Here is a 23,976-nt window from a genome sequence, read left to right as displayed (position 1 = left end):
TTTAAAGCACTATTCGCCTTTGAATTTCATTTACAGCTTGTGACCTTTTGAGGGGTCTTGAGTCCATGAAGTAGAATAATTGCTGTTGTACAGACACAATGTCAACATTAATAAGTTAACAGTTTGATAACATGCTAATAAAAATATATCTATATCTTCTATATCTCTGAAACTGTTAACTAAGCTACTTCCTTTACCTTCACAGTCCACAGTAGTTGACTTTTAAGATCACAAGGGGGTCCTAAATGTCACCAAAGAAAGCATATTCCACATTTCTATATGAAACAGGGTTTTCAAAGGTAGCTCTCATTTGGCTTTGTACAGGATTTCATAAGCATCTTCACTTCTGTCTCAGTTTGAATGGTAGCTTTGTATAACACAGCCCGATTTTTTTTTTCGTTTCACTCCATTATCGCCAGATTTATTTTAATGGGTGTGGCTAGGAAGTCAGGGCTGGAGCCAGGCTGAATTGCATGACATTGTAAATAAACAGTGCAATGCCTTATTCCATTGTCTGACTGACTACTAAACAATTCTCTGGGGTGGCAAAAAGTGTGTTGATCCAGGTAATACAGCCTGTCCAGTAGATTATAGATATAACTTTCTGAATTACAGTTAAAGGTATATTCAGTGATTTGACTTAATTCAAATATCACTTATTTTTTCTTTTTTTCTGGATAATCCTCCCTACTATAGAGTGTGCTGACCATATAAGGAAATCCTCCTTGTCCCCAGTGAGCCCCTGGGGTCAAAAAACCCTAGTTTCAGTTTTGGTGGCGGGTGGCAAAACCTTCATACAATCAGGATGAGAGGGGCCTTCCTCCAATCATGATCGAGTGGGGGCGGGCCTTGGTGCACATGCTGTTGGCCTGTTGCACTTCCCCCCACTGTAGAGCGTGCATGTGCACATTTTGTTACCGGGGCGGACTGGGTGGTTTTCCAAATCACACAAATCACTGAATGCTCCTTTAAGAGTATTATCAAGAGTCCTACAGAGTCCTGTATCTATTTGTCATTTTGCCATTTCATGGCCTGCGCCACTGGCGTAGCGGTCTGGGCACCTATGGCTATATCTTACCCCTTATCCCTGAACTTATTTGCGATTTTTACTATTTTGAAAAACCTTTTAAAATAGTTCAAATAGCTGATCTACAAGCTCATGTGTCGTAGATCAGCTTTGAAAATGTTTTTCAAAATAGTAAAAAATGGCAAATAAGTTTAGGGATAAGGGTAAGGGTTGGCGCAAGATATGGCCCCCTAGTCTAACAGCGTGTCGTGGGTTCAAATCCCGATGACTTTTGCTGCGTGTCACTCACCATCTCTCTCCCCATTGTCTGTCAGCCTATCAATATTATATATATATATATATATATATATATGATTTGAGTTTCTCGTGGGGAGAATGTCATACACCTGCTTGAACCAGTTTCACAAAAACCTCCAATGGGTTTCTGCTTGGTAGAAATAATAGGTCGGTAATTTCTTATAGACTACAAAATAAATAACATGTGTAATAACCATGGAGAATCAAACATTTCAACAGTTTGTTCACATTTTATTCACAGAAATATAAAGTAGTATGTCAAGTACATCACTTTGTACAAAATTGCACAGACTCTTCAAAACTCAGCCAGACAACAAAATCAGTTTTAAGAAGTGTTAAGAAAATAAAAGGAAACATGATATGTGACATGAGCTCTCATCATAACAGACAGACTCCACTGAAGATATTTCATTAATAAGAATAAATCAATTTTACATAAATAAAACATGATAGGAAAAATGTCATTAACAACAGCTGAGGAATAAATACTTTTCAAAAATAGGATTCAAATTGGCACATGTACTAACAAGAACTGCCCACTCCATTCCTCTGTTAGTCCTGTTAGACTGACAGTTAAAATGTCACCACCATCAACCATACAACCACCATGCCTTCAAGGACAGAAGTCAACTGATGGTATTTGAATTGAAATGAACAATGTACGGCCTATGGTAGAAACATCATACAGTAATTAAGGTACTTAAGTGTTATTATGGTGGCTTAAAAGTCTGGTTTTTACTTAGCAAATCAATGCAACTGTATCACTAATATTAATAAATTGATCTGATTGTTTGTTTGTTTTTTACAGCCAATGTGACGTACAGTAGCAGGGAATACTTGTCTGTTCTAAATGTCTAATTGAACATTTTTAGAGCAATACTCAACTTCACATTAATTTCATTCTGTCCTTTCCAGCATGGCCATGTCATCTTACTAATATTACTATATTGACTACTGTTCCAGTCCACATACAGTACCTACATTAGTTCACCTGTAGGCAGTACACAATGCTGCCACCCTTCAACAAAGCACTCAACATCAGTCTTCGGATCCCTCCGATCAAGGCTGGGTTTGGTATATTATTATATTATGCAATTGTTTCACTGTGAACTTCCCTAACAATAAGGGTTCTATAGGTCTAATAGGTTATTGATGTGATACATAGAACCAGCACCAGATGGAGGGACCTAGATAATACTAGTTACAACTGAATGACAGGATTCAAGTTAGCTTGACACACTTCCTCCCTCCCACGTTTCCATGTTCCGTCAATAAAACAGTGTGAACTGAACATTGTGATAATGCAGCAATATGCATGTTCCGTATGTGTTAAGCAGAAACAGACAAATAACTGATTTACCTGCATTCATTGTTTTTTGGCTGTAACGTTTATGCTCCATAATGATGGGCGAACTGAGTGTGTCAATAGCCAACAGTCTGTTCAAGTCCAGGGTAATTGACAGGCACTAGGACCTTCAGACTGTACACTTTAAGAAAGAAATATCTTCAAGCTAACACTAACACACCCATGATCACTGTACTGATGCTAGTGTTCTGACGGCTTTGTAGGAACAACCCTTAGGGACGGCGAGGATATCCGGGAGAGATTCAAAGCAGCTCAACAAACAGTAATGGGATGCTCTCGGGGGCTCTGAGGGGCGGTGCTGTTTCTTCAGGGTCATTTCAGCTCTTGATCCTCCAGCAGGGCGGTGACAAAGGCTCCACTCCCAGGGAATTGTGGGTAGGGGTGGACAGGAAGTGGTCTGATGAGGTGAATCAAAGCCATATGTAGAACTGACTCTCATGTTATCTCTCTTCCTGCATCTATCCTTCATCTCAGTCCATCTCATCGTTCTCTCCCACACTAGCCCACTGCTTCCCCTGTCACTCACACACCAGATTAGGGCCCTTGTTCTCTCATACGCTTGACATCTTAGACTGAAGGTTGCAAAAGTGCCTTTGGCATTACTCAATTGAACATACTGCTAAGAGACTGAGATCAATCCAATGTTCAATCTCGACCTCGTTGTCATATCTGGAAAAACAACAAACAAACAAGCTGCCAAAACAGAGGAGTGATCCAGTGATTTGGACCAGTTCTGCCGGCAGCAGAGCTTCCTTCCCCTGCCACTTCTATCCCTTATATCGATCGATTAAAAATCCCTAACTTTGCCTCTCGCCCAATAAGAACCTTTGTGTAGGCCCTCGGCTGTGGCCCGATTGGCTTTAGTAGAACGAGTATTGGTTCTCCACAGCTCGGGTCCTGCGTGTTCCATCAGTGTCATGGTAGTCCTCAGACGCACCACTAGAGGCCTCCAGCAGACGCTCTGAGCTGTTGCTCCTGCTCTGCAAGCCGCCTCCCCCTCCTCCACTGCCCGGGTCACTGCGAGAGAGGGAGGGGAGGGCAGTGGGCGAGGAGGAGGAGCTGGAGGACAGAGTAGCCTCAGGAGGGGGCCCTGCTTGATGTGTGATCCCCGGGAGGTGAAGGGACGGCTGGACCGGCTCAGTCCGGCAGCCGGCATCCCTGGGTGGGGTGAGGACTTGAGGCACGGTCACATCTGTAACAGATAGATGGGAGTTATGTGAAGAAAGATGAATGCAAACAGAAAAGAAAAATAATTCCTACTATTACAGGACACAATGTAATAATAGCATAGAAATAATCCAAACTGTGCTGACCATTCGTCCCAGAGAGCTGGTCGTAAAAAGGTTCTTTATAGAGCAGAATGTAAACACATGGACCTCCTTTATTATCCTTTCTCTTGGTGGGCAATAACACCAACATCACTGCTGCCAAAGACACGCCTGACCAGTGTATCAATAAAGCCTTTTACACACACTGGAGTGTGTGCGTGTGTGTGTGTGTGTGTGTGTGTGTGTGTGTGTGTGTGTGTGTGTGTGTGTGTGCGTGTGCGTGCGCGTGTGTGTGTGCGCGTGTGCGTGCGTGCGTGCGTGCATATGAAAGCTTGGGGCCTGGAAGAAACAGAGAGCTTCTTTGTGACCACCAGGGTGGGTTTGGGGCCAGAGTCTAGGCCTGCATGTAAAGCTTCTGTGGTATAATCGCCCCCTCACTCCCCCTGGCTCCCCTTCTCTCTCCTGCACAGGAGGGCATTCATGCCATGCCAGGAGAGCAGGGGACGGGGTAGAGTGTAAGGGTGGAGATGGGTGGTGGTGAGGCAGATTTGGTTCTTACAGTGTTGCTTCTTCAGAACAAATCTCTGCAATATAGTGGTGCAACAGTTAATAGAAACTAATCAATTTATTATAAGAAAAATAATTGTATTTAATAAAATAATACATTTAAAAAGCTCACGTGTTTAAACTATTTTTGCATGACACTAATAAATACAATAAAAAATGCTTGTCGATTATTCAGTTATTTTAAAAAGTAATAATCGCTAAGAAGGTAGATAGTAGATAGATAGGTAGATAGTTGCAGACCTCGTCCTCAACATCCACAGGTTGCTAACTTGCCACCCTCTTATACCTTCCAATTACCTAAAGAATAAAATAAACCTTAATTAATGCGCATTCAACACAAACACAGCAACCGAAGATGACACTAAAATCTATTTAACATCTATTTTAAACCTCTTTATGGGGGCTTGTAGAAGACTGAATAAATTCCAACTCCAATATTTAATAATGCATTGGCATGTGCTGTACCTGTGCACCGCTGTACTTGAACGTAGGAGCGCAGTGTGATGTCAGCAGAGCCCCCGGACTCCAGGGGAATCGGGTGAGCGTGGAAGTGTCTCAGCATGTCTGACACGGTGTGGAACCATAGGTGGTGCACGTGACACTGGCCATTGTCATTCACGGACAGACGCAGATGCTGGGAATGCAATGAGGAGATGGTATGTTAAAGAAAGAGTAGTCACAAAGAGTAGCCACATGGAAAGAAAGACAGAGGATTCAATTATTTATGAAGAGAGGGGATGAAAGGACAGACACAGAATTGAAGTGAACCACAAACCCTTTATACACAAGCATAAAAACATGTTCACTTATAACGTGTGTTCTGGTTCCCGTATTCAGAATTGGCCGGGTTATTGCATGGGTGAAACAGACTCTCTTCCTCCCCGTTTCTTGGCCTCTCCCTCTAGTTTAGTGGGAAGAGAGGCAATCTGGTAATCAGGTTACCTCCCAGTCTGGGAGGCAGTGGCTCAGGGGTAGAGTATCCGGTAGAACGGCCGAGTGGGAAAACTGTGAGGTTCCCGGTTCGATCCTGGGTTCCCCCAGAGTTAGTGTCGAAGTGTCCTTGAGCAAGACTCTGAACCCCTAATTGCTCCCGATGTGGTGCCTTGCATGGTGTCCTCTGCCATCGGTGTATGAATGTGTGTGTGAATGGGTGAATGTAATGCACAATCTATGTAAAGCGCTATATAAATGCACCATTTACCATTAGTCTGCCCATGTGTGCTCATCATGACCATCTGAGCATCCATCAGCTGGGTGAAGCTAAACTGAATTTCCACTACGGGATTAATAGAGGCCCCCCTCTCACCACACCCTCTCTCCAAAACCGGTGCCTAACAATGGCTATTTGCGCTTATCACAAACATTGCCTAACAACACTGTGCACTCAGGCATGGTCATAACCATTGTCTAACAACAGCAATTTTCGCTGAAGGCATAATCTGCATACCCGCCAAAAACAGACAGACATGCAACTTGAACTTTAATGTAGATAGATAGATACATACTAGGGCTGTTCCGATCCAATCACGTGGTTGGAAATCGGGGCCGATCACGCCATTTTGAAATGATCGGAAATGAATCGAGAGCAAAAAAACCTGATCAGGACATCCCTGATATCAATATTATATCCATAGACTGGATATTTTGGATATTGTACTATTGTGATATGGCATAAGTGTTCTATAAAATCCCTAATACATACATACTGTACATATATACATACATACAGTATATATAGTACAGTTTTTATGTCAATTTTCTGTTTGGTTTACTATTTCTGTCAAGTCAAGTAAAACAAATAGACACAAGCAGAGACACCAAGCACTGTCTGGATGTGAGGACAGCAATACAGAATGCCAAAGACTGACACCAGAGGAGCAGTCTGCAGCTCCAACTTCCTCCACATTGCTGGCCAGCAGGAAGTGAGGTGGGGGATAGTGTTACACCAGAGGACACATGGCATGACATTACTGCAGCTCTCAAGGGTGTGCTCTGCTCTGGACTGTCCAGAGTCTCACACAAGACTACTCTCAGCCATATGCAGCATACTAGCTGCAGCCCCCAAAGTCACAAGAACAGGTCTGATTCATCAGAACAGTGGGTTTTAGGAGGACTGATTGATCCAAACAGATAAGCTGCAATAACATCACACTATCTCTTATTGTTGTAACCAGGTGCAAGACCCAAGATGATAGTGCTTCCCAGATGATTGGTTTAAATTATCTTTCTTCTCTGCTGTCTTTATAGCCTCACCTTGGCTTTGCCTTGGAAGTTGAAGGTGAGGACATACTCTCCTGGCCGCGTCTCACTTTGGCGAATTACAAACAGCCCATGGCTCCTGGCTCCGCCCGCTAGCACCAGCTGAGCTGCACGTACACGAGACAGGGTTCCATGGAACCATGGGTACCCCGTCAGGCTGGCATCCACATCGGAATCTTTTGCTCCTTCACTGCCTAGAAAAAGGCACATGCAAACAAAAGGTTTAACAGATCAACAACGCATATATTCAATCTTTTGCTCTGGCTGAATTGCTCTTCCTGTCTTTCGTAAAGTCTCACTAGTATCCGTATTGATATGTATGCATTTACTTGTGTTGGCGTTGGAGTTCTGTGCCTCTGGAGACTGGAGGAAGCGTTCTAAAGGCATGTGGGACGGGTGCTGCGTGAAAGGAGGTTCTCTGCAGCGGACTGAGGGGGCACTGTGGTGTTCTGCTGCTGTACTGCAGGGCCTCTCAGAGGTACGATAGATGCCTAGAAACACACAGCGATTCAAAGAGCAGAGTGTTATGACTAGTGAAACCGAAAATGAAGAACAGAGACTGGAAATGAACAGAATTCTTATGAGAACAAGAAAAGACTTCCTCATTCACATGCAAAAGCTATGTAAAGTTTTTCTTCCTTCTTTCTGTACATTTTCTCATCATTATCTGTCAGGCACCCTTACCCTTGTCAGGCACCCTTACTTTAAGGTCAAGTTTTAGTCGCAAAATGCCGCCATAGACCATAGCCGTAAGCCCTTATTCTGAAGAGCCGCCATCTGATTTTGAGAACCGGAAGTAACAATCAATAATTTCCGGGGCACACGGGGTGATACTTTCCGATCGATCGTTGTTAAGATGAATGACGTCACAACACGGATGCAAAGCGTTGCCAGGCGACGGAGAAGCCAAGAACCGGTAAAAATGATACTAGCGATGCTGGATGCATTATAACACAAATAGCTCGTTCAATGTCGTCCTAGGCGATCTGTGACTTTTAATACAAGTCGTTCAATGTCGTTTTTAGCAGAGAATGAGTTAAATAAAGGCGAAAGCCTTAAAAAAAAACCAACTGGAAACTGGAAATCTGGTTATGTCTTGCATGATGGACAGTTTATGTTTGATGAGGACAGAAGAGAAATTGTGATCATTCTTACCCTCCGAGAGTAACTCACAGCTGCAAGAGGCCACCATGTTGCAGTCTCTGGAGGACTGGCCGTGGGGAAATGAGGCCACCATGTTGCAGTCTCTGGAGGACTGGCCATGGGGACACGACGCCACCATGTTGCTGTCTCTGGAGGACTGGCCATGGGGACATGACGCCAGCTCTATGTCGTCGCCACTGTCACTGTGCGTAAACAAACGTGTCAGTTGGACCGCAAAAAAGTATACAAGTGAATGTATGCACACAGGCATGCATGCCAAAAAACACAGCCACATTTCCTCACGCGCAAATCAATACACACCAAAGCCCACAAACAACCACACAAATAATGTTTCTGTTTATGTCCTGGGCTGCAAGAATTCCCATAACCTGGGAAACTGAACTTCAAGTGGAAGGTGTGTGTGTGTGTGTGTGTGTGTGTGTGTGTGTGTGTGTGTGTGTGTGTGTGTGTGTGTGTGTGTGTGTGTGTGTGTGTGTGTGTGTGTGTGTGCGTGTGTGTGTGTGTGTGTGTGTGTGTGTGTGTGTGTGTGTGTGTGTGTGTGTGTGTTAGTGTGTGTGTGTGTGTACACAGCAATGTTTTTGCGAGAGTAACCTGTCAAAAAAAACCTCTTCTAACTGGATGATTAATGAGTGTGTATGCTCCATTCCGCCTTCTTTCCATCTCAAGTCAACAGCAAAATATTTATTTGGCGGTTTTACCCGGGGTCTATGCAGTCCTGGATGTCAGCAACCCATGAGTTTTTCTGCAGTGAGTCAATGGTTTCCAGGATGTACTCTCCCCCGTTCTCCACCTGTAGAGAGAGCCAACAACTCCAGTCACACACCGTGCTCTGTTCAAGAGGGCACACATTGAACACAGTACACTGAACAGAAGCGCTCCGCTCTGAAGCCGCACTATGCTCTCATAGAGCAGCCGGGTGCTCGCTTGTGAGTGAGGTCAAATGTTTAATGCCGACCTCTTTCTTTCAACTGAATGATGTTTATGTTTTTGCGGTGCCAGCCGCTCTACATTTGACCGTGTGCTTTGTCTATCCGTATACATATCAGCACGGCATCAACAGCTGCAGCTGATTGTAACGCATAGATGGAACCAATTACACTAGTTAAGCATAAACCGGAGACACTTAAGCCACTTAAAGACATGCACACGTGCGGTCGTGCGCACAGCGCCCACATCAAATAGAGTAGTACCATCTGAATACCAGCACCCACACATCAAAGAGAGTAGTACTGTCTGAATACCAATGCACACACATCAAATAGATGTGAATCGGTCTGTGATTCTGTCTGTGAGTAAAAGGAGTCTCTCCAGCTCTTAGTCGGTTAAACTTAACAGTTAATAACTAATCAAATGAATTGAAACGTTTCTGCTTTTGCATGTAATGTGACAGACAAGACAGTACACTTTTCATTTGATTCCATTTCTCATACAAAGATGCCATTGCCTGGCCCTGTATCACAAATGGTCAAATAACTTTGATTAAGGAATATAATATGCCTTTTGTATTCTTTCTGTATATCAGCAAAGTGTAGATATGTTAGACAGTGAGGGAAATTAAGATAATCAAAAAAATTAAATAAACGCCGCTTATCAACTAACGGGTTAATCAATCGATAAGCTTATCAAAACTTTACTATTTACTATTAAAACTTACTTAACTATTAATTCATTAATCGAAAGTTCCCATCCCTAGTTGGGATACCAATTTTATCCAGTCAGGATAGAGAACCCAGATAGGATACATATTAAACAAGTGAAGTTGGAAGTGATGACACAAAGAAATGAGCAGACAATAGGGTGAGAAGTTTAGTCACACGAGAGAGACTCGGAGTAGAGTCGCTGCTTCTTCGCCTGGAAAGGAGCCAGCTTATGTGGTTCGGGCATCTGGTTAGGATGCCTCTCGGGTGTCTCCCTAGGGAGGTCCACTGGGAGGAGACCATGGGGGCAGACCAAGGCGCAGTTGGAGGAAACACATCAACTCACTGGCCTTGGAATGTCTCGGGATCCCCCAGGAGGAAGTCACTAATGTTGCTCTGAAGAGGGAAGTCTGGAGCACTCTGGCGGAGCTGTTGCCCCCGTGACCCGACTACTGATAAGCGGTTGAAGATGGATGGATGGATGGATGGATGGATGGACACTATAAAAATGACACTGATAAATGGGTACTCTCCCCTGATTGGTAGAACGTTGTCGACCACCTGAAAATGTATTTTCTGTTTATTAAAGAGCTGGAGTGATTGGGGAGACTCCCGTTACTGAACAAACAATCAATACTTTAGATTGTTTGTTCTATCTACCCATCCATCCATCTAGCAACGATTACTATCAGAATATAGTGTTGCTGCCAATGTGGCAGTCTGTGGAAAGCCATTTCCTGTTTCAGACTGAACAACTCCCCATGCTCCCCATGCATGAGTGCAGTTCTATTTGCGTTCTACCTTGAGAACAAAGGTGTTGTCTTTGTCGGGCATCTCCAGTGGCATGGTGGTCCGTACCTCCACAATGGCTGACAGGGGGATGCTGACCTTGGACTTTGATGACTGGGTTAAGCAAACAAATACAGTTGTTACAAAACACACAATGCTACAGCAAAAAGTGGTGCCAACTTACTACAATTATTGTCTGTACAGTACAGTATATAGCAGCATATAGCTGTATAGATATACTGTATGTGTGACATACATACATACTGTACACACACACACACACACACACACACACACACACACACACACACACACACACACACACACACAAACAAAATTGCAATAGTAAAAATTCAAGGTTTTTTATGATCCCTTAGGCTTAGGGTCATCCAAATAACATATTAAAAATTTGGAATTATATAAATTTTGGATCACAGTAAATTCAGGGATCACACTGCAGTGTGATCTTGGCCACAGAGGGCAGCATGTAGATTGATGTAGAGTTGTAGACCAACATTTTATGTCTCGGTCTGTCTTCCAGACACCATCCAAACTCTACACTGTTAGGATTTTGTCTCTGTCGGCTGGAAACCTCACAAGTAACAAAACTGTTACTTTTCAGGTTTCCTACTCAGATGATGATGAATTGCATATTAATAATGCGTTATGCATTATTAAGGGTAATTCAAACTGCTGAGATTTTTCTATGCAACATTCTAATTCTTAATTTGTGCTCTGTAGTGTGATAGAATTAAAATAGCAGATCTACAAGATCATCACAGTGAGCTTGTAGATGATAGTATACTATACTATACTATACTATACTATACTATACTATACTATACTATACTATACTATACTATACTATACAAGTATAAATCAGGCTTTAAACGGTTTAGTCTCATCATAAATATTTTGGTCTGAATAGGCTGTACGTGTATCATCTATCTAGGCCTGATCGCAATAATTTTAGATAATCTCAATTATTTTGCATAATCTTCATAATAATTTCCATGTTAAAAACCTTTGATACATTTTCAAATATTTTCAAACAATAGCGGAAATAGCTGATCAATAAGCCCACAGCGCCTATTTCCACGATTTATTTATATTATGTTGTAAGTCTTATAGTTATTAAATACTGTATATGTTTGTCACTTCTTTGTTAAGTTTTTTGTCATATCTGCCCTGTGTAACTTTAGTTTACGAAGCCAAATCTTTACTTATGTTCAATGTTCAATGTCAAAAACAACATAAAATAGCAAATTATTGGATAGACAATTAAAAGTCAAATAAAATGTCCTGATCATGACAGCCCTAGTAATAACTGATTCTGACCTCTCTTAATGTATTTTCAGTGAAGCCTGTGTGTGGGTGGGTTTGTCGCAGGTGTGATTTCCTCATTGAGAATGTAGGGTACAGTAGCAACCTAGACGTCGACGTGGTTGGAAAACATTTCATTGTACATATTCCCCTCTCGATACCTTCCAGATGTTTTTATGACTCACTGTGTTCAGTTCCTCTGAAAGTAACGGTGGCTGCTACTTTCGCTTTTTATCATCACCAAAACCGATTTGCAGAAGGAATGACTAGTTGTGACAATGGCATAATATGACATTACTCATATCAATGTGATCCCTTTGGTCTCTGTGTCAGTGTCTCTGTCTCCCTTTTTGCTAACTCCTTCGAAGCCCCCCTCCTTTCTGCTCCCCCCCCCCCCCCACACACACATACACACACACACACACACACACACACACACACAAATCGTGATCAAACGACAGCACCAGATTTACACACTCTGCTGCACAGTCTCAGCCTTCTTGAGGTCACAGGCAATGATCTGGAAATCTCATAAACGCAAATTTGTGTGTGTGTGTGTGTGTGTGTGTGTGTGTGTGTGTGTGTGTGTGTGTGTGTGTGTGTGTGTGTGTGTGTGTGTGTCCTGCAAAATCCTAAGTGATAATTTAACATTGTGTGCGTGCTTGCGTGCCTGCATGCCTGGGCTGATAGCCGTTTGGATTCTGGTTGTGGATGTCTGTGTTACTTGAAGTCAAAGTAAATCTCTCAGTTTTTGAGTGGTGCTAGCCACTCCATTACGCAGCTATGTGTGTCCCTATATATATATATATATTTTTTTGTATTATTCTTTATTTACCCAGGGAAGTAGCTGAGCACAGGTGCTCATTTTCAGCAACGCCCTGCACATAGAACAGACACACACACATACACGTACGTACGTACGTACGTACGTACGTGTATGTGTCTGTCTCTGTGTCCGAGCACGGAAATAGCGTTATAGCATTCGTTCACACGTCACTGTTGCACAGTCTACACACACACACACACACACACACACACACACACACAACACACACACAACACACACACACACACACACACACACACACACACACACACACACACACACACACACACACACACACACACACACACACACACACACACACAGGCCAGGGAGAAGAGCTTGTACAGTACAGTACAGTACAGTACAGTACAGTACAGTACAGTACAGTACAGTACAGTACAGTACAGTACAGTACAGTACAGTACAGTACAGTACAGTACAGTACAGTATGTACAGCACAAGTACAGTACAGTATGTACAGCACAAGTACAGTACAGCACCACTCACTTCAGACGGGTCTGATTTTCTGTATCAAGCCTACTCATCAGTGACTTTTTGTGTGGTGTGTGCCTGCGTGCTAATGTCCAAACCTTAGGTGGAACATAGAACTCCAGCAGAAACTGTTCTCCTCCATCCTCCCTCTTTGACTTCCGAAGCAGCAGACGACACCTCTGCCACTGTGCGGCGCCCATACAGCTGGTGTCGTCAGCCACCATGTACCTCAGAGCACCTTCCCTTTGGATCTCCAGCAGCTCAGCCTTGTGGCCCTGGCACCCCCTGGGGAGACGGAGCTTCTGAGACCACTTCTCAGCCCCTGGCTCACCGCCTGCTCCGCCTGTCGCACCTCCTCCTCCGTTAGCTTTCCTTGCTCCAGGTGGAGCGTCAGGTTCGGGGGAGGCCCGTCGGTGCCAGATCTCCTTCACACCGTCCACCACGCACAGACTCATGTTCCTGAGGGAGAAGCCCTTCTTGAAGCGAGCCTTCGGGTGGCTCACAGACACGTCCTCGGAACTACGTGATTGGCCAAGGGCAGACACCTTGTGTGGAGGTTGAGGACCTCGGGAAGAGGCGGTGCCACGCCCTCCGCCTTCTATCCCCCCTCCGCCGCTATCCATGCTGTCCAGGGACTCGCTGGAGGCCCCGGCGTCCTTGCGTCGTTGGTAGAGGTCGTGGCCGTAGGACAGCGGGCAGCCCTGGATGCCCAGGAAAGGAACAATGCTGTACTTGGGCGGCACGCTGGAGCCGTTCTCCCCCGTTGAGCTGGCCTGGTTCTCTCTGGCCTGGGCCAGAGCCGCTGTGAAACACTCTAGGAAGTGGTGGGCAAAGTGCTGAGAGAAGCTGACGTCGGCGCCGGGTGAGTCATAGCATGGGTTCTCTGTCAGGAAGCGCTGGAACTTGTGGGCAAAGTCTGCAGCGGAGGCTCGGGCATGGAGATCGCAGAACTCTCGCCAGTCAGGCAGCGGGCATGAAGAAGAGAGCTCCGGACTGCCAGGCACCACCGCTCCGTTCATCACTGGGCCATGCCAACCCGCCAGGGAGAGGCTGGAGGGAGGGGGAGGTTGATTGTTAGTTTGAATACCAAACAAAGCAAAACTAAGAATGAGTAGAATGAAAAGAGTAAATGATAGCTACAGCACATATGTTGACACTGAAACAGTTTAGTGTGTGTGTGTGTGTGTGTGTGTGTGTGTGTGTGTGTGTGTGTGTGTGTGTGTGTGTGTGTGTGTGTGTGTGTGTGTGTGTGTGTGTGTGTGTGTGTGTGTGTGTGTGTGTATGTATCCGAGCACGGACAGGTGCAACACCTAAAGTGGACAGAGTACACTACAGTACGAGCCCTGGGCGCGTTCCTGGGGGTCTGTCATTTCTCGACCGTTTCGGGCGTGGGAAGGCGTTCCTGGGGGTCTGGATGTTCTGGGGACCCCCCAGGGACCCCCACACGTTAACTGTCTGTCCCTATGTTTGCGTACGTGTCCGAACACGGAAAGCTGCAACATGATAACTATGTCATTTCTTGACCGTTTCAGACGTGGGAACTGGGAAGGCTCTCCGGAACCGGGCCGCCCCCCCCTGGGTTCCTGGGGGTCTGGATGTTCCCCCACACGGCCATACGGTAACTCTGTCATTTCTCCATTTTTTTCTCCAAACATAATCAAAGTACAGTACAAAGCACAGTACACTACAATACAGTACAGAGCACAGTACAGTACAGTAACTAACAATAAATGTATAGTTGCACCGCTCAGTTCACACAGATGTGATTGTTTTATTAAAATAAATAAATAGCAGAAGCTAACTATGTGTCGCATCGCGACGAAGCTTTAAATGGCAATAATGACATACCAAAAATGGAAGTGATCATTAATGACTTATTTTAATTAATTAATTAATTATCAACTATCTTTTATAATCAATTAAATTGATACATTTGATTAACTGTTGCCCCCTAATCCCAATAGATAGACCATCCTCACTGTAGCCATGCTAAACACAGCTGAAGATGATATAGCATTAATTATGGGTGACTCTGTCCACACCACAGGTATCTTTATAAACGTAGCCTTCACTCAATTGGTGTTCAATTGGTGAGGGTCGCCCACACGCAAATGTGTTTCTGGCCCATAAAAACGAATCTTTAAAAAAAAACCTGGCCACAGTGTAGATGTTTAAAAACTCTGTTTATGCGTCTGTTTATGCTAAAAACTGAGGTTTTGGCTGGTTTGGACACTTAGCTACGTTGTCGTGTGGATGGAGAGATTTTTCCAAATGAGATTATCAAAAAAGAAAAAGAAAAAGCTTAACTAAGTTTATAAAAAATAACCGTGTACATGTATACGAACTAAGCCTAGTAATCTCCTACAGATAACTTCATGCTACCAGATGATGGTCCCTTTGACGCGTGCTTACAGTTCGCACCATGCCTCTATTCCAAAAGGTATTCACTGTGTCATATCATATACATGTTCGATACATAACACAGATATGTCAACTATGTTGGAACCCCAACAGTTTGCAAAGTTTGCTAAGGGGATGTTTAATCACTTTGACGCATTTCCATTGGGGTCCAACTTCCATTCGAGGAAATCATCCAGAAGAGAAAGGCATATATATAATAACAGCAGTGCGTTAAAATGTGATCTAAAATCACTATAATATACTGTATGTTTAAAAAGGGGTGTTTACGTGCAAGGGCCACGCCTCCATTCCAAGCACTTGGATCAAGTGAATTCTTGGACTTGGACTTCACACATATAGCTACTGTAATTGTGTGATGGTGTCACTTCTGCGTTGCCGTTCTTCTGAATAGCCTACTGAGTGGTGTTGTTCTTTTGCCCATTTGAATAAAGACAACAGTCGTGTTCCTGTTCCTATTCCTCCTCCTCTCACGCGAACCCACTCATCCTTCCATTTGTCTATTCCCCTGTGTGTGTATGACTCAGTGCTCTGTGCGGCCTCCCGAAGCGGTGCCAAACCACATCACATCGCTGATAAAACGCTCTCGCTCTCTCTTTTCTGTGTGTCTGTCTGTCTGTCTGAACTGTGGCGTGGAGCCAACATCTTACACAAACTACTATCCAAATCATACAACCAACCACAATGTCAACACCACCATCCAACCACAGTTTTCATTCACTCTTTCTCTGCAAGATTACAGATATCTGCGGTAGTCAAAATAACAAATTTGTTTTATTATTATTTTGTTTGGCTGCTGGTCACTGGTGGAGACGCCCGGCCCTCATTAAGCCGGGAAAGATTATTGTCAGAGCAACCAGCTTCTGCTACATAACTCATAACATAACCATAAATATTTACAATGCATGCATGCAAGTTCCTGAAGCATTACAGTGGATTGCAAATATTTTCACTTCCTAGTGGGAAGCAAGGTTTCAAGGTTTCTCTCTCTTCCTTTCTGTCTTGCCCCCTTCATCTCTCATCGTGTTAAGAGAACCCAAATATCTGAATCCAATGAGATGCCAAGCCAGGGTAAAAAGATGTGATATACCCAGAAGTCACAGCTGTTTGAAGGATCATCTGTCAATCTCAGGATAGATGCCTTTATGCTGAATACACACCGCAAGGCAGCCCTCACATCTAGAGTTCGGGCCTCTACGCACACCTGCATTGCACTGCCGATCCAACCAATATGCCCATATATGGAGATCTCAAGTATACACACACTGGGGGTTTATAAATTATATACACGTGTATATAATTTATATATACACAGCATATATCCTTATTCCTTATATTGGCTTAAGGGAGGGCAGGCAGGCAGGCGGACCTCTGACATTACCGTCATGTCACCATGCCTCAGTCATAACCACATAAGTAGTTACCAATGCACCTGGAGTGTATTGTCTAACCTCAATGTATCGGAGCATCAGGCACAAACAAATCAGTCAGCTCCATATATGGGCACAAAAGTGGCATGAAATCGCTTCTTTATCTGCCCATACGTCGATGTGGAGCTGGGATCCATAGTGCCAATATTACGGTGATTTTAGCTGTGTCAACTATTGCTAAAACTATTGCACCATTCAGTTGGTTTACTTCTCTCTATAGGGTCAAGCTTGGCTTAGCACCAACAAGTTAGGTCCATTAACACGTTGCTGTGTAAGGTGAATATGTTAACGTTGTGTCGTTTTCCCTCACGTTCACCTCCAGGCTGAGTCATAGTCCCATGGAGCCTGAGATGGAGCCTCTTTCATAAGCTCTCATCAGAGAACAGAAATACGCCTCTTTAAAGTTGCAGCAACGTGCAGCCACGACGGCACAGAGAAAGCCCTGCCTGGAAGGTTGGATTTGTGAACGAATGGGTTTCCTGCCCCCACAGATACTCTGAAGGAGATCAATTCCCACTTAGTGCCAGCAGGAACCAGTTTACATGAACCATTTTTCAACAACATTGCTGGAAAAGTAAATGTAGCTCCTCATGCTAAATACATGTGTTAATAAATAATACTGTGACTTATTCATGCATCCATAAAATATATCTGGTCATTCATTCAACCAACCGACCGTCTGTTATTTTATTCACGCCATATGAATTTTATCATTAAATTGACATTCCCATGCGTCACAACAATTCCCAATTAATCCCATGCGTCTGTCGTGTGCTGTGAGTCAGTCAATACCCTTTTAGCTATTTAAAAACCTGCTCTGGAGCCATCTTTCCACACAATCAGCAGAAAAAAACAACATGCAACGAGATGCATTTCTCGAGCTACTGCCCTTCCGCTAAGAAGAGGATGTGCCTTCCTCAAGGATACTGAATGACTGTACACAACTGCCTGCACACGCACACACCCAAACACTCAGACGCACACGCACGCACAAAGTCAGCATGAAACACAAGCCATTAGAAGTGGACAGGATTGGGTGTTTCATTTTTTTAGGCTCAGTACACTGCAGCCTCTTCTGCACTGTGAATCAGGACAGAGGGGATCGCCAGACACAATGGCAATGATATTCAAAGGGAGAACGAGGATATGTGTGTGAATGTGTAGGAGGAGCAAGCTTGTTAAAGTAAGGAACAAAGAGTGAGGAGGGGAATCATGATACAGCAAGAGGGGATAGAGAGGGTCGTGTTTTTGCTCCCTGGACCAGCTGCTAAAACAATCACTGCGCGTGTGTGTGTGTGTGTGTGTGTGTGTGTGTGTGTGTGTGTGTGTGTGTGTGTGTGTGTGTGTGTGACTGTGTGTGTGTGTGTGTGTGTGTGTGTGTGTGTGTGTGTGTGTGTGTGTGTGTGTGTGTGTGTGTGTGTGTGTGTGTGTACACGAGCGCGCGTGCATGCGTGCGTAGGTGGAGGAACTAAAAGGGGATGTATGTATACAGGAGGGGACACTCCAGTAGCCCACCATGTGGGTGGGGGCACCCTACAGATCCACAAATATCCACATCCTTACATTTACCTATAAGTAAAAGGACGAAGGAGTAATGCTGCAGACAGCCTCTAACGGTACATTCTGACTGACACCTCATCCAAATAAAAGGTTTTAGGGACTAGCTGAATATCAGATGAACGATTTGTCGCTCAACAAGTGTATAATAATTTAACAATTTGTAGTTCGATAAAGTATAATTTTGCCTTTATTCCCCATTTCCCCTTTCGTTTCACTATCTGTTGTATACATTTACCACAAGTCCCCCCCCCCCCCTTCCCAGGGGAGCAGGGCTGATATCTCTGTCAGATGGCTGGGAGATCTGTCTGTAACAGTAAACTGACCGGAGATGAAAGGAAAGACATTATGTAGGGAGAACTGAACCAAGCAACTGCAACCTGCAAAACACACTCCTTGCATACTTCATAGAGTCCGCTCAGGGCTAGATTATATTTGTCAAAGTGACGTGACATATTTCTGCAGTTGGAAAAACAGAACCTTTACAGGATTGGACAGTAGAAGCTGGCCAGTATTTATGGTTGATTATATCTCTATATATGAGTCATAATATGGTACCAATGAAATAATGATATTGTAGCCACCACACTTGAGTGTAGGTACAAACAGATTTTCAGAGCGTATATGCAATGCTCCATAACATAAAGTTTTGGTAGTGAAATATGCTACTGAAACACACACACACACACACACACACACACACACACACACACACACACACAGTAGGCTACACACAGACATAGTTGCTGTGAGGCATATTGGCTAATGAGAATGATTGGCGATGTTGTGCTCCCACCCTAGGGAGTTTAGGACCAGCCATGCTTTCTAAGATTAGCCTCCCTGTTCCAGACATGTGTACAGCTGCATACAGTAGGCTAGTCGCTTGTACAACCACTACCTACAACACAGCATATTACACAGTCTTTAAAATCCTAAGTTAGAATCCAACAATGCAATTATTTTTCACACGATTCAAATGGTTTCAGTGGTATAAGGACATTAAATGACACTAAAAGCATCGACTCTGCAACACAGCCTGCTATCTGACTGAGGCAAAGATAAAGATCTGCATTGCATTAATGATGGCAATTACGAGTGGAATGCTTGCATGTACGTGCGCACACACACTCTCTCACCCACACACTCTCTCACTCTCTCATTTGTGCATATGGCTCACACATGTTCAGGCATTATTACCACACAATATATACCACAGCATAATTAAACATTATTTGTGTCATGGACAAGATCAGGACTGTAAGGGACAAACAATTTGTTCAAAACAAAACTACTCTATAGCTTTGCTGTCATAAATGATCCACATATAAAACATTTTATTCACTGGTATAAAGGCCATTTAAGAACTTGCTTGAGAAAGCATTTCAATCCTTAGATTGGATGGCACAGTTACATGATTATCACCATGAAATAGTAGACCAGAAAGAAACTGATGGAATTAGATGGGGAAGAAGCAACAGCAGAAGGCTGGACAAGGAATAACAGGTGAAAGTAACCCCCCTCCCTTCTCCTCTCTCACCTGCAAAGACATATACTGTAGATATACTGACCTTTGACTTGACCACTGACAGCCTCGTCTCCACTGTCTTTCCTTAGCAACAGACAATGCTCTTTGTCTTTGGTATACTGTTCCAGTTCCAAATGTGATCATAAATAAACATCACGAACATCGATATGATAACGAAAGATCTGTCTCAAAAAGGTGCCCAGCAGAGACCTGCAGGAGATGTGTACAAGACAAGAGGACATATTCAAGGGAACTCAACTGATAAGTAGCCTATGGCTGCCCGTGTATAGAGACAGACAGATGCCAGCAGTGATAGGAATCCAGACATGATGAAAATGGGCATTCCTGAATCATGACGACTCCACCCCTCGACCATGAGTCATATTTTGAACCCATCATACAAATGCACACACACACACACACACACACACACACACACACACACACACACACACACACACACACACACACACACACACACACACACACACACACACACACACACACACACACACACACACACACACGACTCTTACCCAGTAATGTATGTAGGTCTAGATTTGATTACATGCATATTTAAAACACACTGTCTACTCACTCAGGCAAACAGCGATAATGTAAATATTGAGCGAGGTTAGGCAGGCTCCCATATGGCTGCCAGTGATAAAGGATGAGGCGCGTGGGAGATGCACATTCCGCGACTCAGTTCCATTTCCTGTCTCTTATACCCACTAATTAATTTTACAGATGACCATGGATAAAGCTACTGAACGTGTCAAATGTAAAAGAGGCCTCCTGAAAATAGAGCAACGGAATTGATGGTTTGTTGATGACCTCGATTAGTAATGAACGTCAATATTCTACTGTAGGTTAGCCTGCATGGACTCTAGTATACTGAAGACATTCTTTATTCAAACTGTTCATTGTTCAAACTGAAATCTATGCAGTTTAATGCATAGATAATGCCAACCATCACTCTCCTCTGCTGACAGTTGACATTGTGTTTAGCCCTGGTCCAGTGCATTAGTGAGTACTCGCTAACACACTGGACCAGGGCTAACATTGTGTTCTGCATCGGCAAATAGCAAATGACCCTATCATTCGTGTCCAAATATTTTTTTACAACGAACATATTGGATTTTAGAGATAAAGTCATGGATAAAGTCAATACCATGTTATTAATGACTGTATATAGTCTTGGCCTGTGTGCGGCCAAGCCTATAACAGTATAAATTCATGAATGGGAAACAGCAGCAGCCTCCTATATGGTGAATGGCTCATGCTCCTCTGCTGTTGCGGACACAAGAATGGATCGAGCCAAATGAAATGAATGAGGCCGCTTGCAGCCGCACAAACTAAGCAACGAACGGCACACGATGATCCCCCCCCAAAAAACAAACATACGAAACAGCGTACTTTCTACGACCTGATCTGGTGTATAGGTAGGCCTATTGACCACCATACTTAACCCCTCGGGGCCTCAATGCTATTAAATGGATTATCGGAAAAGCCCCTTACCGCGACCCCCAATCCTAGCACTGGCAGGCGTAGCTTCCAAGAGCATCTTTCAGCGTAACCAACGAATTCGTCTTCCCTGCCTTCAACGCTCAGCCTAATAGGCCTACGATGGCTGATCGGACAATATCGTCGTAGTCCTTTTTTATGCCCACTTTTTGCCCATATTCTCTTAATGCGTTTTCGCACCGACTAGTCAATCGGGATGGAGACCAAAACACGGCAGCTTTCCTTCAGCACCAACCTGGAGGCTGCGAACGAGGCAAGGCTTGTTATCCCTACCTTAAATGACGATGCTTGTGTTTACCAGCACCAAGCACGTTCATACCAACTCAATTTGCTTGTAAATAGGCACAAGTCTGGGAAAACACAGACATAGTTTAGGCTACACACACCAAAACAATAAAGAAATAAAATGCAGCAGGCAGCTCTCACCTCAGTACAGCATTCCTTGCATGACGATGATGTCGGTGAGACGACTGGCTTTGCTTTTGTCTTTTGATATACTGGCTATTCAAGATAACAGTACTCCAATGTGTTATTTCTTGTTATCCAGATGATTGCTGCTGGTCTCCATCTCCCTGCTCGACGAACTCGCGCTGCTGCACCGTTGGCTTGGCAGGCTGTGTGCTGTGATTCCACGGAACACTTCCCCTTCTTTGGGGGGGCGGCGCGGCCGTGTGTGTGTGTGTGTGTGTGTGTGTGTGACTGTGTGTGTGTGTGTGTGTGTGTGTGTGTGTGTGTGTGTATGCGTGCGTGCACGTGTGCGTGATCTATTTAACAGCCACCGCCGATTCCCCTTAAAGGGACATTTCACCGCTGAAAGAAACTGCAGTCACTCAATATTAATAGTATTTGTAGTACCACAATTTGAAAATTGCACCCTATGGCCAGAAAAATAATGACGTATGTGTGTGTTTGACAAGGGTTGACTGGATTGCTGAATTCCTACAATGCCCGAGGCATGTAGATGATGGAGATGTGACTTTGTAGTCCAGGAAGGAAGTGAGTCCACATATTTTTGGTCATGTCATGAACATGGCGTCATGACTAAAATATCACAAAAAAACATATTACACACATAAGTAACCCCAGGAAAGTATTTATTGTGTCCTAAACATCATTAAAATAAGCTCTGGTTGCAAAAGGGGTGAAGTGTTCTTTTTGGCAAGCGACACTGCGACAGTCTCGCGCGATGAGGTGTAAGATTTTGTCGCCACACTTGCTAACTAACTGAGATGAGCAAAAGTTGCCTACGATATGAAGAGCGTCGCAGTCCCGCCCCCTATCATGACGACGCCAGGCCCAGGAAATGATTCTCAATGCATTTTTCCCATAGACATTTCAAAAAGTATTTATTTAAAGACGGTACGCCGCGGACAAAGCCAACTCGAGTTGTGACAAATCATGACAACAAACACAATATTTTGGTCCAAACAAATAATTACAAAGAAGAAAAACAACAAAAAAAGTGTAACCTGCCGTTTTCTTCTTCTTTCTAATTCTTTGTTCGGCCCCAAATAATTGTGTTTATTGTCATGATTTGTCACGACAAGAGTTGGCTTTGTACAACGCTTAAAAGGTCTTTAAATAAATACTTTTTGAAAAGTCTGAGGAAAATGAACGGGGAATCATTTCCTGGGCCCTGGTAGGGGGCGGGACTGCGACCGCCCCCTTTCATGACGATGAGAGCCCTGGAAGAGAATTCCCCATTCATTTTCCCCATAGACTTTTCAAAAAGTATTTATTTAAAGATGTTTACGCCGCAGACAAAGCCAACTCAGCTCGTGACAAATCATGACAATAATCACAATGTTTTGGGCGGATCAAATAATTTGTAAGAAGAAAAACAAAACAAAAAGTGTTGTACCCTGCCTTTTTTTCCTTCTTTCTAATTATTTGATCTGCCCAAAACACTGTGTTTATTGTCATGATTTGTCACGAACAGAGTTGGCTTTGTCCGCGGCGTAAACGTCTTTATAAAAAATACTTTTTGAAAAGTCTATGGGGAAAATGAATGGGGAATTCTTTTCCGGGCCTCTCATCGGGGGCGGGACTGCGACGCTCTAAACACCTAACATCTAACACACACACACACACATTAACTGTATATATGATGATTTCGGGTGTGACAGTACAGTACAGTACAGTACAGTACAGTACAGTACAGTACAGTACAGTACAGTACAGTACAGTACAGTACAGTAGACAGTAGGGACCCCATGGGGACCCCCACACGGTAACTGTCATTTCTCAACCGTTTCGGACGTGGGGCGGCTCGCCAGAACTGGGCCGGCACCCTGGGCGTGTTCCTGTGGGTCTGGAAGTTTTGGGGACCCCCGGGGACACCATGACTTACTTATATTTTAATATAAAAAAATATTTTAATAGCCTTGGTGCTTTTTACACTGCTGATGGATATTTTTCCATCTGGTGGACACATGGAATCCAAATGTTGTTTTAATGTCTTTCTAATACTAAATAGCTTACAACACAAATCTCATATAGGCACAAAA

The 23,976-nt window shown here is 43.8% G+C and overlaps 1 protein-coding gene across 1 annotated transcript; it reads right to left on the bottom strand.

Annotated features, from left to right (window-relative positions):
• Positions 1-1,540: 1,540 nt before the first annotated feature.
• Positions 1,541-22,026, bottom strand: sh2b2 (SH2B adaptor protein 2). Its single transcript, XM_079514250.1, has 9 exons — positions 21,896-22,026; positions 13,114-14,065; positions 10,387-10,488; positions 8,647-8,738; positions 7,940-8,130; positions 7,114-7,275; positions 6,779-6,978; positions 4,991-5,159; positions 1,541-3,882 (listed from the first exon to the last, which is right to left on the bottom strand). The coding sequence occupies exons 2-9, from the start codon at positions 14,032-14,034 to the stop codon at positions 3,551-3,553; spliced, it is 2,169 nt and encodes a 722-aa protein (XP_079370376.1). The 5' UTR covers positions 14,035-14,065; positions 21,896-22,026; the 3' UTR covers positions 1,541-3,550.
• Positions 22,027-23,976: the final 1,950 nt, after the last annotated feature.

The sequence above is a fragment of the Electrona antarctica genome, assembly GCF_951216825.1.
Source record: "Electrona antarctica genome assembly, chromosome: 11".
NCBI classification, from domain to species: Eukaryota; Metazoa; Chordata; class Actinopteri; order Myctophiformes; family Myctophidae; genus Electrona; species Electrona antarctica.
Note: the sequence above shows the minus strand (reverse complement) of the source record. Positions and strands in the feature narration are given on the sequence as shown.